The 17,605-nt window shown below is 42.5% G+C and overlaps 1 protein-coding gene across 2 annotated transcripts; it reads right to left on the bottom strand.

The window, feature by feature from the left end:
• Positions 1 to 290: 290 nt before the first annotated feature.
• Positions 291 to 14,343, bottom strand: LOC108444540. Of its 2 annotated transcripts, none has more exons than XM_017725760.2 (5): positions 14,284 to 14,343; positions 3,191 to 3,282; positions 2,734 to 3,075; positions 1,177 to 1,212; positions 291 to 778 (listed from the first exon to the last, which is right to left on the bottom strand). In XM_017725760.2, exons 2-5 carry the CDS (start codon positions 3,255 to 3,257, stop codon positions 699 to 701), a joined length of 525 nt encoding a protein of 174 aa, XP_017581249.2. In that variant the 5' UTR covers positions 3,258 to 3,282; positions 14,284 to 14,343; the 3' UTR covers positions 291 to 698. The 2 variants fall into 2 exon arrangements, with proteins under 2 accessions (XP_017581249.2, XP_017581248.2); XM_017725759.2 differs by lacking the exon at positions 14,284 to 14,343 and adding an exon at positions 4,063 to 4,208.
• Between the last annotated feature and the right edge of the window lie 3,262 nt (positions 14,344 to 17,605).

The raw sequence follows: 17,605 nt of genomic DNA, 5'->3' as shown, positions 1-17,605 counted from the left end.
TCCACTGCTTTACAAACCTCATGTTGCCAGCTAACCTGCTGCTGTTTGCTGTTGCCTCCAGTTCTGCTGTGGAACAATATCAGACTGGAGTCTTGTTCAGTTCTCTGTCTCAGCATCAGTCCAGCTATAAATACATTGTGTAGCTTGTTCCCAACATAAAAGACGCACCAGTAAAGCAGCATCTTTGGAGACGTTTAGTCAGGAGATTAAGCCTAACAAACATTTCTTTGATCAAATATTTATTCACTTGTTCAGAGAAACACCTTATTCAAACAGCACCCTCATCTCACCCAGTTATATGGTTAAAAAAGAATTGGGTTAAGCTTAAAATCAATACATCTCTAACATATGAGGCAGCCATCACACTTGCACAGTCATGTCCAGGCGTGAAACAGCACATTGTACTTTCAGCAGTACTTAGTTAGTATAGAATATATTCCTGATAATGGTACAACCAGCCATCAAATTCTGGCCCAGTTCCCACCAGCCAAAGCCTGTCACAACTGGTCCAGTGTCAGTAGAATGGGATATCATTTCCTGTTATTCTCTACTCTCACCACATGCTTTACAGTGATTTTACCAACATTGTTTTATTATGTCTTTCCACATCCATGAGAGTCTTCCAGATGATGTTCAGAGGACTTCATACCACCTCTCCAGTGAGTCTGTATAGACGTATTTTACGGAGTTTACATAGTTTATGGAAAAAGAATGCATAAAATCAGAATGAATGCTATGATCCCTGTTAAATCCAATGCCTGTTGTGTTGCAATGTCATCTGGAGAGAGAGAGAGAGAGAGAGAGAGAGAGACTTTAAAGAAGTGCTCATGGTAATTGATATTCAGTCATTATAAACATTACATGCTAGAGAAGTTCAGTTCTGAGACAACTGGATTTCCACACTGAACAAAAATCCAGGCTGGCTTAAAATAACGAGGTCACTTAAGTTCTAGTAGTGAGTTAATAGGACTGTCTGTGTTTTACGTCATGTTAACTTAGAATTTGAAGTTTAATAAACTCAAAATGTTATGACAAACACGTTACTAATGTTTTAAAGTAAACCTTTACACACACACACACACACACACACACACACACACACACACACACACACACACACCTACACACACACTTTTTTTTTTAATTAACTATGTGGGAAATGCTAAAATCACTCACCTTCAAGAAACCCTTTGACAAATTCTTGATCTGTTTCTTTGGGGATCAACAAAAGTAAATAAATGTTAGCATTCTGTTCAGCACATCAGCTGTTCATTCAGCTGTTCTTCCACCTTTACAATTCCACCTTTACAGCTCCCCGTCTGGTTCAGTAGCAGGTAACATGTCTTTGTATTGAAGTATGATGACATGTCACAGTCTGCTAACCAGTCAAACAGCATTACCGCCCCCTGATGCGCCCTATTAGCACTGCACTCATAAATATGAACGCACAGGAGCCAAGAGCGAGGAGAGAACCACACTCACACACTGAGCTAAACACCCCCAGCACCTCCTCACTAGGCTGTGATACGCCAGCTGTGTGTACCAACTGTAAATAACCCCCTTAATCTGAGCTTAGTCTGTAATAAAGATGTTGGTCAGAAGTTCAAGTCTCCATAAAGCTGCTAGTCTTGCATCCAATTCATGTTTCCCTTCACAACTTGGACCCTCAGCCACGACTCACTGAACAGAAATCAACGGCAAGCAACACTGGAACTACGGAAAGCTAAACGGTTCAGGAAGGGTTAACGTTAAATAGCCACTGATACCGACTGTGTCAGCCTTTTGTTCATGTAGCCTCTCTTGAACTTTTTTCCAGCTTTCTGTAGTTCTAGTGGCGCTTGTTGTTGATTTCTGGTCAGTGAGTGCACATGCCTTGGGATCGATGTATGAAGGGTAATGTGAATTTGAGAGGGAACAGAATTGGATGTAACACCTGTAAGTGCCATGAACAGCTTGAAGAACGTAAGGATTTAGGGCCACTGCAGCAGACCCTGGCTGACCGGCCATGCAGTCTGCGACCTTGATGTCGAAGTGAATGAAACTTGGAGTTCAAAGAAATCCACATTATTAATTCAGAATTCAGACTATCTAAGAAATCAGGACTCAAATATGGACCTGCTGAACAGATCATGAAAAGCAAGCCGTCGTGTTTTTGAGGAACGTTCTACCGTTCGGTACCATTTCGAGTCAGTGGCTCATACTGTTAAGGCTCAAGAAGCGCTACCTGATCAGAAACACCTTACCTCATCAAAGATGGGATGCTAGTGGAGAAAAATGGTCAGCCTCGTAAGACTTGTAAGACTAACTAACATGCGCTGGCCCTTAAACCACAGCAACCCAGCCCCCCTGTTTCCCTCACAGCCCCACCTCCAAACCCGAATATTACTGCAGGGCCCTTCCCAGCGTGCCCCTCCCATTTTTGAGCATTTTTAAAGTTGGGCCAGGGGTGCAGTTAGCTGAAAGTAGTGGGGTGTAGACGCTCTTTAAGTTAAATAATCTCATCATAAGCTTACAACTGTCTCAATATGAGAAATATATTTTGAATAGATTTAAGAGATTTAATCTCTTGCCAGGATATCATTTTTTGCAGTGAATGGCAGATGTACCCCACAATGAGAACAACTAATTGATAGTGAACAGCTTTTGCTACACAGCCTTTACAATAATGTGTTATTTTTTACATTATTGTATATTTGGTGTGTTCAGTGCGTGTTCTACTGATCTTAGTCTTACCTTCAACTGAAAGCTTCACTCTCTGGATGAAAACCCTTTTAGAACGGTCACCTTCCTTCAAAATCAGGTAGCTTTCATAAACCCCTTCATCATCAAGTCTGATGTTCTTCAACTCCAGTGAACAGTTCCCCTTCAGCAGGTTATGTTCAGGAACGTCCACACGGTCTGTATAGCCATCAGCCTGATGCAGATCCTGCCCGAAACGCTCAAACACCGTCTCAGCATTATTTTGCCACTCAACCTGAGGAGTTTCAGTGGGCACGTTTCTCAACTGACACGGCAGAACAGCTGAGGAACCAACTCTGGCAGATATGGAGATCTGAGAGTCTGCGGAGAGGAAGGCTGGAGAGAAAACATTCGATTGTAAATACATTTTAGGTCCTGTAACACTAAACATCTTATTTTAGACGGATCTTCGGAAATCTAGTTTATAGAAACCGTCCAGTTGTCCACTCACAGACACAGACAGCAGGCCATAAAATGGTGGCAGTGTACAGGAGTGAGGTCATGATGTTCAGGGTCATCTCTGAAGAGGTGTGTGCAGGTGGTCTAAAACAAAAGCCAGTTAAATGTTCAGTCAGCTGTCAGTGCATGTACAGTAGTGACTTACATACACTACCAGTTATATATATATATATATATATATATATATATTATATAACATATACACACACACACACATATACACATAACTGGGGATACAAATGATTCACGCTAGCAGTGGAGATCAGACTGCACTTGTCTGCAGGGAGCAGACAATAAGTCCAAATCACCAGCACCTGTAGTAACACAGGAGTCCAGGAGTCGCTCTTGCTTTCTGTCATTTGCTATTTATGTTAGCAGTCTGTACAGACCGGCACACACTGAGCACTCGTACATTTAAAACAGCCTTTTCTGTAGAAGATAACAGAGAGCTTGATCTGGTAGGTGACAGATCAAAACAGTTCAAAGCTCCAGAGTTTCAGTGTTTGTATATGTGAAAGTGAAAGTTCCTTGAAGGGGATTTCCAACCTGAAGATCCAAATATCTGGAAAAGGTGGGCTGGGGGCTGAAATACAGAACAAACGTGCACTAACTCAGTTCCAGAAGACTGAGTCAGAAGTGACTAGCCATATATTGATTTCATTATCTACTAATCCATGAGCTCAATCAGGCCCACGCTGCCCTAACAAACCTCAATAACTCTTTCAGCTGGAGAACAATGATCTCCAAAATAATAACAGCTGATCTTCAGAACTGACTGTCTGCCACCCAATTCTGTCAACTTCAGGGATTCACATGAGATTTAAACAGCCCAGCTCTGGCGTGTAAAACTGAAGATGTATTTACCTTTTCCCGCTCTGAGCACTCCTCACTGCAAGGAACACCTCACCAGAAGAACAAACTTCATGTATGTCCCAAAACTTTTTCCATATTGTCATCCATAAATTAAGTTTCTAATTATACTATCAGACAGGTAAAGCCCATGGAGTGCTCACTCTCACAGCCACAGCTCACTGGCAAGGAGTGACTACTTAGGCTTCTATTGTGCTGCTAACATTATTTTAAAAAATTTCTTCCTTGTTCCTGTAAGGCATGTTTGAATTTGTCTTTGCCGATTTTTTCCATTGAGGGTAGAAGTTCTAACCAGCAGACACGGGCCATGGTCTTGAGAGGCCACAAACTCAAAACTACATGCAAGTGTATATATTAAAAAAATGTGAGATGATACTACAGTTCACCTTGTTCTTATTCTTTCAAGCCATAAAGCAAAAAGAGAAATAGTCTTATGTGCTTTGAAGGGCAAAGGCTAAACCATCTGTCAGGCTCTGTGTTGAACCTCCCATTTCAACGGCAACAACAACGTCAGACATGTTAAACTTGAGGGAGCCTGAGAAGAGATAACCTGTATTTGTTTATTTCACGTATTTGTACACATTCAGTGGCCGCATTTGCAGCTGATTTGTACATTCGCAATAGATTGTTCCAAGTATTTGAGCCCCCCCGGGGCCGTGTGGTCTGAGGCCACATTATGTGTAAGCAAGCATTATGTAATTTGTTTTGTTTTGGTTTGTGCATCTGTCTCTCTTTCCCATTGTCTGTCCCTCCCCTCTACAGATATATCTGCTTTCTGTCATCAATCATGTGAGGAGGACCTCTGACCAATCAGAATAATGCCTGGTGTAAAAGGAGGGATTCAAAATGCCATTCATTCTTTAAATTCTATTGAAAACGAGTTCAGTGCTCGAAGCTTTTAAAACCAGTGCACATTAGTGACATCTGGTGGTTAAAAACACAAGCAGCAGCTGTAAATCGAATGGGGAATTTTTATGATAAAAGTGCAACGCTTTATCTGATGACTGCTTTAACATAAGCACTAAAGGAAATTAGTTACATATCGATTTTGTTGGCAAAAAACCTCGTATCTCCAAAATGGTAACTTTCCAGGAGAAGGAAAAAACCTACTTTACTTTTAATGTAAGTCAAAGGAACCAGAGTTTTTTTCAAGCCATTGTGGTTAATTTCTTTTAGTCCATTCATCATTAAATTTACACACAATGTAAAGATCAACAGGCACTTTGAATCCAAGGAGTGAGGGAGAGACACCCGTTTTCTGGCAGAATTCCCTTCAACCAATTGACCCAGCAGCAAGTCCTGCAGTCATCTAGCCCAACCAACAAGGAAGCCTGAGCTTAACCCAATGCATGCTCACCATGCCTAAATACTGGCGCTAAATGACCAAACACCCAACGTGACAGGGAGGGGAGGGGGAGCTGCTCCTCAACTATGGTGGCCGCCCAAGCCCAAAAATGAAAGCTCAGTGACAGCTTTGCCTGTTACAAGCGCAAAGTTCAAAAGCCAGCATCTCTGATGGTGTGGGGGTGTGTTAGTGCCCATGGCAGGGGTAACTGGCACATCTGTGAAGGCCCCATTAATGCTGAAAGGTCCATACAGGTTTTGGAGCAACATCTGCTGCCATCCAAGCAGCGTCTTTTTCAGGGACATCCCTGTTTATTTCAGCAAGACGATGCCAAGCCACATTCTGCACGTGTTACAACAGCATGGCTTCATAGTAAAAGAGTGCAGGTACTAGACTGGCCTGCCTGCAGTCCAGACAGGTCTCCCATTGAAAATGTGTGGCGCATTATGAAGCTCAAAATACGACAACAGAGACCCCGGACTGCTGAACAACTGAAGCTGTACATCAAGCAGGAATGGGAAAGAATTCCACCTACAAAGCTTCAACAATCAGTTTCCTCAGTTCCCAAACACTTACTGAGTGTAGTTAAAAGGAAAGGCGATGTTACATAGTGGGAAACACACCCCTGTCCCAACTTCTTTGGAACGTGTTGCAGGCATCAAATTCACAATGAGTGAATATTTGCAAAAAACTATAAAGTTTATCTGTTTGAACATTAAATATCTCGTCTTTGCAGTGTACATAGTTTACACAACGTCCCAACTTCATTGGAATTAGGGTTGTACTAGTCAGCAAGCTAAAGACAGACACAACAGCCCTCAGGCAGACAAGACCACCAGGGACATCTCATGAGCCTGCTTTAGATAAGAGGGTACACTATTACCTCTACCACTGAGTAATCTGCTCACTGTGGACTTGGGTGTAACTGGTTCTGACAGTTCGGTCATGAATAAACCATACAGTACTGTATGTCTACTAGATGGTGATCAGGGTCCATCTATAAAGAGCTCCTCAAACCCACTTTAATAGAAATGATAATCATAGGTAGCCATTACTGTAACCTCCTCAAAGCAGTAAAACCATGAAACCATGCTGACCTTAACCCAACATGCCAAGAAGGCGAGTAACCACAGCAGTTTAATCCTCGAACTGTAGTGAGTCTGACATTAAAATATATCATATTTGTGTAACTGCACACACACGTGTTGGTTTTCTATAGAAATATTATAAAAGCATTTATTCACTGCTAATTAGTGAAAGATGCAGTTCTGCCGCTGTGTTTATGGGTTTAAATCGCCCACAGAGAACTTCCTGAACTGTCTGAAGTCTGTGTGAGTCGTGTGTCCAGGAAGGAAGGAGGGGCGTCTCGTATTTCCTACTGGTTCTACAGTTTGTGTTTCAGTTCAGCTGAAAGATCTCGACGTCCTGCCTGGTGAGTACGAGCTGCTGCAGCACAGACTTCACTGCACAACACTTGCAGGCATTAAAACAACATGATCACATGCAGTTCTACTGATTCATCCCTGATGCTTTGACAAAAAGACTGGGGTGTCGCTTTCAGGTGGAGATTCCAGACGCCTAAACAAAAGCATTAAGAAGACAGTATACCTGGTGCGATTGTGGTGCAAACCTATTTCTGAGCAGCTGTTTGAACTGTTTCTGCTGGATAGTTTCCAGGTTTTATATATATATATATATATATATATATATATATATATATATATATATATATATACACACACACATACACACACACACACAACCCCAATTCCAATGAAGTTGGGACGCTGTGTAAAATATAAATAAAAACAGAAAACGATGGTTTGCAAATCCTTTTCAACCTATATTCAATTGAATACACTACAAACACAAGATATCTAATGTTCAAATGGATAAATTTGACTGTTTTTTGCAAATATTCCCTCATTTTGAATTTGATGCCTGCAACACGCTCCAAAGAAGTTGGGACAGGGGCATGTTTCCCACTGTGTTACATCACCTTTCCTTTTAACACTCAATAAGCGTTTGGGAACTGAGGACACTGATTGTTGAAGCTTTGTTGAATTATTGAATCACTAAATGTTGAAACTACTAGTTGCTCAACAGTCCGGGGTCTTTTGTAATTTGCGCTTTATAATGTGCCACACATTTTCAATGGGAGACGGTCTGGACTGCAGGCAGGCCAGTCTAGTACCCGCACTCTTTTACTACGAAGCCACGCTGTTGTAACACGTGCAGAATGTGGCTCGGCATCGTCTTGCTGAAATAAGCAGGACATCCCTGAAAAAGACGCTGCTTGGATGGCAGCAGATGTTGCTCCAAAACCTGTATGTACCTTTCAGCATTAATGGGGCCTTCACAGATGTGCAGGTTACCCCTGCCATGGGCACTAACACCCCCCCCACACCATCAGAGATGCTGGCTTTTGAACTTTGTGCTGAAAACAATCCGGACAGTCCTTTTCCTCTTTGGCCCGGAGGACACGACGTCCATGATTTCCAGAAACAGTGTGAAATGTGGACGCGTCAGACCTTAAGAGTTACAACCCATTCCTGCTCGCTGTTTATTCCCTCACTATAACTTGCTTTTAACAAAAAGACCGTATTTCTTACAGCTCATATCTGCGGATCTCTCAAGGCCTTCTAAGCAGTGCCAGGCACAGACACCTCTTGCCTAGAAGCATTAGGCCTAACTTTCCTACCTAAGGCTGCCTGGGCCTGAGATACAATGACTCTGTACTCTAGTTTAATGGTTTCTAAATTAATAATTGCTGCAAACATTTTATTAATGATAACTCAAAGATATATTTTATCAATTAATCTCTACACTGCCATGACAAGCCAACCAAACGTGTTTCCTCTGTGGTGTCGCTCCAAAGAACCCTTTGACTCCATGTGAAAACGCATAGGTGTATTTTGTAGGTTTACAGTTACAAACTGAGACTCGTTTGTTGCTGCCGAATTTATCAGTGCCATCTACCCCGTTCATCAATGGAAAAGGATCACAACAGGGCCACCACTTACCAGATATTATATGGGGGGCTGATGCAGTCCTACCAACACCACACACACCCATGCCACCATATTGTGGTTGGTTAGTGTAGTGGTTAACACCTTTGGCCTGTAGACTGGGGTTCAGTCCCCCACCAGGGCAAGAGCCCTACACTATACCAATAAGGGTCCTAGGGCAAGAGTCCTCACACCATCTTGGCCTTCCTGTGTAAAATGATCAAATTGTAAGTTGCTCTGGATAAGAGCGTCAGCCAAATGCCGTAAATGTAAATATTGGTGTCACAGCTGTCCTGAGAATAGTTTACTACCCAAATAATGTCTGGTCAGTGGTGGGTGGTCCATAGCTAATGGGGTACAGGGGGTGTTGTTTAACTGTACAGAAAGACTACATTTTGTAAAAACAAAGTTCACTGTAGATGTATCTAATAAAATGGCCAATGAGTATCTAATAAACTGGTATATAGATTTGTCGTAATGAAAGTAATCATGCATACAGTGTCAGCATAAAGAAACACAGAGATCTTGTGCAGATCGGATTACGTAAACATGGTAAAGTGCTTAAAATATGGAATAAACTCCTGATTCAGTCTATATTCCCAGGATGTCCAGGATTCAGGGGTTTTCTAATTGTATTCTACTAACAAATAAATAATATTGTAAACAACATATTTACAGTATTTATGCTTATTTATGGGGTTTGCCAGTGAGGCAAAATCTCAAAGTGGTTTTAGACTAACAGATTCACTCAACAACAATTTTAATTCACCCAAGAAACAATGACTACACAGTGCTGTGCAAAAGTCTTGAAATTGATTTATAAAGAATAGTAAGAATTAATTTGAGGGAAAAACAATAACTTTAGAATAAATATACCAATCAGACATAAAATTATGAGCACCTTGTTTCTACGCTCATTGTCCACTTTATCAGCTCCACTTACTGTATAGCTGCACTCTGTAGTTCTACAGTTACAGACTGTAGTCCATCTGTTTCTCTGATACTCTGTTACCCTGTTCTTCAGTGGTCAGGACCCCCATGGACCCTCACAGAGTAGGTACTGTTTGGGTGGTGGATCATTCTCAGCACTGCAGTGCTGAGCTACCAACACTGACGTGGTGGTACTGTGTTAGTGTGTGTTGCACTGGTATGAGTGGCTCACACTGCAGCGCTGCTGGAGTTTTTAAACACCTCAGTGTCACTGCTATGAACAGTCCACCAACCAAAAATATCCAGCCAACAGCGTCCTGTGGGCAGCGTCCTGTGGGCAGCGTCCTGTGGGCAGCGTCCTGTGGGCAGAGCAGTTTGTGCAGCATTGTTAGAGGGCATGACAGAAGGCCTGTGCTTCCCTCATGACCACCACTAATACCAGGAAGCAGGGGGCAGACCGCAAGAGGTGCCTGGCACCCACTTTCTGGCCAGGCCAGTGGGTCTGGCTCTCAGCTAAGGATCTTCCACTCCATGTGGAAGATATGTGGGGCCCTAGGTATGTGGGGCCTCTTCTGACCGGATTTTCATTTCCTCGCTTGGGTCCGCCTCCCCACCATCCCATAAGAATAATCTTAAATTATTCATTATCTTAAACTCATTAATCATTTAAAAACTTAACTACTCCTTTGTGTAAAGCTGCACTTTAAACATTATTTTAAATGTCTGTATGGTGCTGACCAATCAAAAATGCTGCTAAACATCGTGTATGTGTGAAAAAGGGTAAATAAAATGAATACAGTGCTGCACAACTGAGTCTGTGGGCTGCTGATTTCTTCCTTTAGGGGAGTAGAATATTTATTTCACAGTTTGAGCATGATGTTATTTAAATGGCTAAGTTAAGGAAAGTTCATCCAGACAAATGTAAAATGAACAGATTAGCTATTCAAGAGAAGTCAGTATAGAATTGATATCAGTATGGGCAGATACTCAAGGTTGCGGTATCAGCATCTAACAGGAAAACTGGTATCGAGCCATTGGTAATTTTAAGGTTAAGGACTTTTTTTTGCCACGATGAATTTAATTACAGTTTGTTCAAGAAACTACTGTTATTGATGAATTCAAGCTGGACTAAGGTGTTTTTGCCAATATATAAAGCATTTTTTCCTCTCTGTCTCTTTAGTACAGCATTTTTAATACATGAAATAATACAGGGAATGTAAGGTAAATACAAATATATTTGGATCATGTAAAGCAAGTACAGTAATCGTAGAGATATTAATATAATAATTTAACACCAGACACTCAATTTCGTGTCTATGATACAAAATTAATTGTAAGAAGGATAATATAGAAATTGTGCATGGTGGTTGGTTAGTGTAGCGGGTAACACCTCTGCCTTCTATGCTGTAGACTGGGGTTCAATCCCATGCTTATGACAATTAAGACAGGGTAATCATGTGGTTGGATAGTGTAGTGGGTAAAATCTCTGCCTTCTACACTGTAGATTGGGGGTTCCACCCCCACCTTGGCAAGCACCCTACACTATACCAATAAGGGTCCTTGGGCAAGACTCCTAACACCACCTTCACCTACCTGTGTAAAATGATCAAATGGTAAGTCGCTCTGGATAAGAGCGTCAGCCAAATGCTGTAAATGTAAATGTAAATTCTTACCACAAACCCCACATCCTGTTCTGCAGTCTGCAGCCTTCTACAAACGCCACAATGCTTATTACTGGTCAGAAGACACACTACATACATACCAAGGAGAGAAAGAATAAAGAGTATCACGCTTCAAAGCACTTGACTCTCAATGGGCCTCATTCTCCAACAAGCTTCTAAGCTTGTTCTTAAATGTGCTCTTGAGAAAGATTCATGACGTGTTCTTAAAGTGCAGACCTGTTCTCACCTTCGTGCTCTTGAGTGTGTGAACACTGGTGAATGTCAGAGTCCTCCTGAAAGCTGCATACCTAGGTTTTTAAAAGCAATTTCTCCTTAAATGGTCAGGGGCTGTTCTATTACACACTTCTATAACCTAAGAACAACTCGGCCAGTTTGCATTGCATCTCCTGTAGTTACTGAATAATAAGCCTTAGTATGTAATAAGCCTGAGATTGTAAGAGGTTTAGAGCAGTTGGTGAATGAGGCCCAATATTAGAGTTAATTACAGATAAACACTCAATTCACCATCTCAGGAACAAATGTGTATGGTCAGACACTAACTACAGCACTGAGCCAAAAGACTAACACAGAGGGTGTTAGAACAGAATGAAGAGAAAGCCACTGTGATATACTAACTGACATGCTTATTTGTGATAAACTGCTTTAAAGGTGATGTACATAAGATGTTTTAAATGAAAGAAACATTAGTGGATCAACAGTAATAAGCTAAAATACAGTGTCTGCTTTTAGTTACCCTGCAAAGCCTAAAACATTCATTCAAATTCAGCGATGTTGGCTTGGTCAGTTTGTGAAATTTCTGCCCGGCTGGCTCTGCCCTGGCCAAGTATAAGCGCAATTTTTGTAAAACAGAAACATCCAGGAGCAACAGCTCAGCCAGGAAGTGGTAGACCACCCAAACTTACAGACTACAAAGGTATCAAATAACAATTGCCTATCCTCTGTTGCATAACTGACTACAGAGCTCCAAACTGCCTCTGGAAGCAACATCAGCACAAGGACTTTGTGTCAGGAGCTTCATGAAATGGGTTTCCATGACAGTGACGCACAAGCCTAAGATCACTATCCACAATGCCAAGTGTCAGCTGGAGGGGTGTAAAGGGCCACCACTGTACTCTGGAGCAGTAAATCAGCTTCTCTCTGTCAGTCTGATGATGAATCTGGGTTTGGTGGATGCCAGAACACTACCTACCAGAAAGCACAGTGTCAAAAGTAAAGTTTGGTAGAGGAGGGATGATGGGTTGGTGTTGCTTTTCAGGCAACATTCTGTCGGAAAACTGACCCAAGCCAGCCCATCATCACCCAAAGGGGCAAATAAAACCTGACAGGACAGCACCAGTTATATAGTGTAGTGTCCAAATTTAAATCCTGCTTTAACAATGTATTTGTCAAATAGTGCTTTTAAACAGCATTTTAAAGGAATAATCTTTCTATACTGTTCTCACACTGTACAATGCTGATATAGTGAGATGTTTCCTTTACTTATCCAATCCTGAAGCTCTACATATGTACATACAACACATATAAAAGAAAATATTCCTGGCTGAGCAAATTAAACATTCACACTTAAGATGGCTCAAGGAGTTATCTGTAAAATTGGGAAATTTTCCCTGAGTTCTTGTTATCTGGAGACGCCGTGGAGAGCGATCTGCTACATGCAGCATCCTTCAGCATGACCGGTTTGTGAGTGGGTCAGTAATGGTGTGGGGTGGCATTTCTTTGGAGGGACGCACAGCCCTCCATGTGCTCTCCAGAGGTAGCCTGACTGCCATTAGGTACCGAGATGAGATCCTCAGACCCCTTGTGAGACCATATGCTGGTGCAGTTGGCCCTGGGTTCCTCCTAATGCAGGACCATGCTAGACCTCATGTGGCTGGAGTGTGTCAGCAGTTGGAGGCCACACACAATACTGAGCCTCATTTTGACTTGTTTTAAGGACATCACATCAAAGTTGGATCAGCCTGTCGTGTGTTTTCCCACTTTAATTTTGTGTGTGACTCCAAATCCAGGCCTCCATTGGTTAATACATTTGATTTCCATTGATGATTTTTGTGGGATTTTGTTGTCAGCACATTCAACTTTGTACAGAACAAAGTATTCAATGAGAATATTTCATTCATTCAGATCTAGGATGAGTTATTTGAGTGTTCCCTTTATTTTTTTGAGCAGTGTACATTGACATGCCAAAAGTCACGGGACAGGAACTACTATCGTCTAGGACCCCTTCTAGCCTGGTCAAGTGCAGCAAATCAACGTGACATTAATTCCACATGTGGACAGAAGGCGTCTGGACGTACGTTGAGCTGTTTGGACAGCCACCATAGCACTCTGGTGTTTGTAGGTGCAGGATCTCTAGATTGAATGAACCTCTCAACCAGATCCCATAAATACTCAATGGGGGCAAATATGCAGGCCATATAATTCATCAGAACTCTTCAGAATGACATCAGCCTGAAACAATTGGTACTGTGACTCATCGGACCATGCCACATGTTGCCAGACACCTCACAACTTATACAAGCATGGACGTTCCCTAGATGTCCACTGAGGTAACGCTACTTCATAATCAATCTAAACACTGCTATCACATGACTTTTGGCATGTCACTTTAATATGATTAGTTAATTAGAACTATTAGTTACTATTAATTAACCTAAAAAAACAATCTATCTAAAATTCTCTCTCAAAATTTTGCTAAATCGGCCCACTCACCCCGTTCTGTTTCAGTATTATAGCATCACACTCTGTAAACGGAGCATCATAAGTAGTGCAGTAGAAAGTTAGCTCCTGGAACACTCCACTACTCTCTTCGGCTCATTACACTGCCTCTTTCCTCGAAGTAGAAAAGCTAATGTCTGTCAATTCTCTTTACTTCCTGTCTAAGATTTGAGTCATGAATCGATACCACAAACTGGTCTCTGAGAACACAATCTTTATCAGGCACTTCCTCGGGGCTCCAGTGAATCATATTCTTCAATAAACCCATTTAGAGCATTTGAAAACACTAAGTACTGCCACAGACCAGTCATCCTCAAAATACGTCTTTTATATGTGAGATTTAATCTTATCTGGATTCTTCTGCTCTCTGCTGAACAGGAACCAGACTGATCTGAAGATCTGAAGCATTACCATCTAAATATTCATCAATGAAGCCAGCTTCCTCTGACATCCCTGGAGGCTGCAGCCAGCTCAATGTCTTCTAGAAAGATACTGACAGGAAAAGAAAAACTTCCAGAAAATTTCTTACACTTACATTCCCTGGTATACACTGCTCTTCGTTCACCCCGTCCTTTATTTGTTCTCCATGCAGTAGCTCCATGGACCATGCAGAGCTCTGGGTGCCATGCATCTGTAACTCAAGGCTTTGTTACATCTCCCACTGGTCCTGATTCTGATAGACAGAAAAAAAATGAAGCAAACTCAAATAAATTATGCTCAGTAAGAAGACATGCATGTTTGTCTCTGAGTCTCAAAGTCAACAGGTGTCAGGCACAAGCATTAGTTTATCCTTTTAAAAGATTCACAAAAGACTCTACGCTATCAAAACCTATTTTTGTGTGTGTGTGTGTGTGTGTGTGTGTGTGTGTGTGTGTGTGTGTGTGTGTGTGTGTGTGTGACTGTCCAGCAGGTGGCAGAATTTAACCAAAACTAAATGTAGATTCTAAAGACACTTTTAACTGTGTTTCATACAGCTGAAGTGAAGTGTGATGGTTTTAAGACATTATTCTGTTTAACATTAATATTTATTAGTTATCAATTAGCAATAATAATATGCCCAGTAAGAATTATATGTACATGCGTATGTGTTTTTAGTAATATATCCATATGCATATATGTTATATTCCATACATATTGCATATATGAAAAGTATTATATGTAATAACATAGCCTATTAGTATTATATATCTATATGTATGTGCATATCGTGCACAAAAAATCATGCACCCTGCCCGGGAAAGGGTCACTGGGACCTACCCCTGGAGCCAGGCCTGGGGGTAGTGTTCCACGGCGAGCGCCTGGTGGCCGGGCAGCCCACATAATCCGGCCGGGCTCAGCCCGAAGAGGCAACGTGGGGAGGCCACCACCTGCAAGGTCCAGCATGGGGGAGTGGTGCAGTGCCATATTGGCAGTGGGAGATTGCGGGGAGGCCCTAGGTGGCCTAGGCCCCTGCAGCAGAAACTAGCTCTTGGTACATGGAACGTAACCTCACTGGGGGGGAAGGAGCCGGAACTTGTGCAGGAGGTTGAGAGGTACCAACTAGATATAGTTGGGCTCACCTCCACCCACAGTGTCGGCTCTGGAACCAAACTCCTGGATAGGGGTTGGTCTCTCTCCTACTCAGGGGTTGCACAGGGTGAGAGGTGCTGGGTGGATGTGGGGATACTCACAAGTCCCCGGCTGGTGACCAGGCAGTTGGAGTTTGTCCCGGTGGACGAGAGGGTCGCCTCAATGCGAATTAAAATCGCAGAGAGGAAAACTTTGACTGTTGTCTGTGCCTATGCACCAAACAACAGGTCAGAGTATTCGGCCTTCCTGGAGCGAGTGGGCGGGGTTCTGGAAAGGGTCCCGCCTACAGACTCCATAGTCCTACTGGGAGACTTCAATGCTCACGTTGGCAATGACTGGGAGACCTGGAGAGGCGTGACTGGGAAGAACAGCCTGCCTGATCTAAACCCGAATGGTGAGTTGTTATTGGACTTCTGGGACAGGGTCATCTGGGATTCTCTGCTCTCCCAACTGCTACCGCGACCCTGTCTGGACTAGCAGTCAACGACAATGATGATGATGATGGTTTTAAGACATGAAGTAGGGAGTTTTTGTCTTTCTTGTTTGTCTTGTTTTCACTGCAAGGTCACTGTGATGACCTCCTGAAAATGTACACAAACAAACACACATTGTCACCACATGATATGAGTCACCACCACAATTTCTCCTTTGAAAAGGTGATTATTATTATCGTTACATGGTCCAGATGTCACATACTGTTTACAGACAACAGGAACTCAGGAGAAACCAGCATGACTATGAATAAGCAAATACGACAAACACAATCCAAACCACAGGAACTCTCCTCTCACATGACGCACCATCCTCTGTTCAGTCTGCTGGATCAGAGTGATGTACGATCAGCTGAGCTCACTGTGACCCGCACAGCCTGGCAAAACCCCTTTCACAGTCCATTTACACACAAAACACTTTGTGTTGTTTTGTTGATCATTTTCTGAAGTGATCAGACCCATTCAGTGGTGTTGAGGTCTGGACTCTCGGGTGGTCAGTCCATCATTCAGCTTCTTTGTTTGATGTGTCCGTCTCCTTTTCTCAGTGAGGTTCTTCTTGATCAGCTACATGTCCTTTCAGACCAACAGAGCTGAGTGGTCTTTTCACTGTGGAAGAATGGACAGAAACACCTGTGGATGTTTTCAGATCTGAAGCAGCTGGATTTTCTCCTCTCTCTCAGAGATGAAAGCTTTACTGTTTGGGGGTCTACCAGCTTTTCTAGGTGGTTGTTAGGAGTCCTGTAGCTTAGAAATCCAGATTTGTAGACTCCTGTTCTTTCACTTTTTTCCATTGACTTTCTCCTTCCTTATAAAAGTGGGGGTCCGACTGTATTTGGATAGTCCACTATAGATTCTCTACAGATGTTCAAATTGTTAACAAACCCTCTGTTGGAACCCTCTGTTGATTCTAAACAATAGTGTGGTTTCAGTTAGGATCTGCACCAGGGTGAGGGTTGGGTTTAGGTTTAGGGTTGAGGTTAAGGTTAGGGTTTGGATTAGAGCAGGTTTGGAGTTGATGAAAATGATGGTCAATCTAGTAGATATTTAGTTGAATGTGACTTGAGAGTAAATGTAATATCAATAAAGCCCCTAAACTGGACTGTCCAAATAAAGTGCTACCCAAATGGGCTGTGTTGTATCTTACATCCTCAGAAACATCTCCTAATAATCAATCACATGAGAGAATTTCTGGTTAAATCAAGGCTGGTGGTCTGTCCCATTTTGCTCTGTAGTGGTCCAGAAAAAGCATAGAAACAAACACCAAAAGAACGACTATTGCTGAGCTTGGAATTTGCTTTGCTTGTAGTCTGTTTGATGTGTGAAGAATGGAATGAAAGCATGATGCTCTGTGTTAAATGCTTTTTCAGAATTGTGAAATCAGCTGTTTGTTTGCTGACGACTCCAGGCGACGCCATCTCCAACAGACGATGCCATCTCCACCACACTCCACCTGGCTCTCTCCCACCTGGACAATAACTACCTACAGCAGAATGCTGTTCATAGACTTCAGTTCAATGTTCAACACCATCATTCCTCAGCAGCTGATTGGAAAACTGAGCATGTGGGGCCTGAACGCCTCCCTCTCTAACTGGATCCTGGATTTCCTGACTGAGAGACCTCAGTCAGGTCTCCAATGCCACCACACTGAGTACTGCTGCCCCTCAGGGCTGTGTGCTCAGTCCACTGCTGTCCACTCTACTGACTTACGACTGTACTGCAAAGTACAGTTCAAATCACATCATCAAGTTCGCTGCACTGTCCTGTCTGTTTACTGTGTCTAGTGTCTGTTTAATTTAT

This window comes from Pygocentrus nattereri, chromosome 11, assembly GCF_015220715.1.
Source record: "Pygocentrus nattereri isolate fPygNat1 chromosome 11, fPygNat1.pri, whole genome shotgun sequence".
Taxonomy (NCBI): domain Eukaryota; kingdom Metazoa; phylum Chordata; class Actinopteri; order Characiformes; family Serrasalmidae; genus Pygocentrus; species Pygocentrus nattereri.
This window is presented reverse-complemented; position numbering and strand designations above follow the sequence as displayed.

What these genes read in the sequence shown, in the direction of transcription:
- LOC108444540 (XM_017725759.2), bottom strand. Translation starts at nt 4,154, where the DNA reads ATGACAATATGGAAAAAGTTTTGGGACATACATGAAGTTTGTTCTTCT. An exon ending in AGTGCTCAGAGCGGGAAAAG is followed by an intron (nt 3,283 to 4,062) that starts GTAAATACATCT and finishes CTTTTGTTTTAG; the next exon opens with ACCACCTGCACACACCTCTT. An exon ending in TGTCAAAGGGTTTCTTGAAG is followed by an intron (nt 779 to 1,176) that starts GTGAGTGATTTT and finishes CTCTCTCTCCAG; the next exon opens with ATGACATTGCAACACAACAG.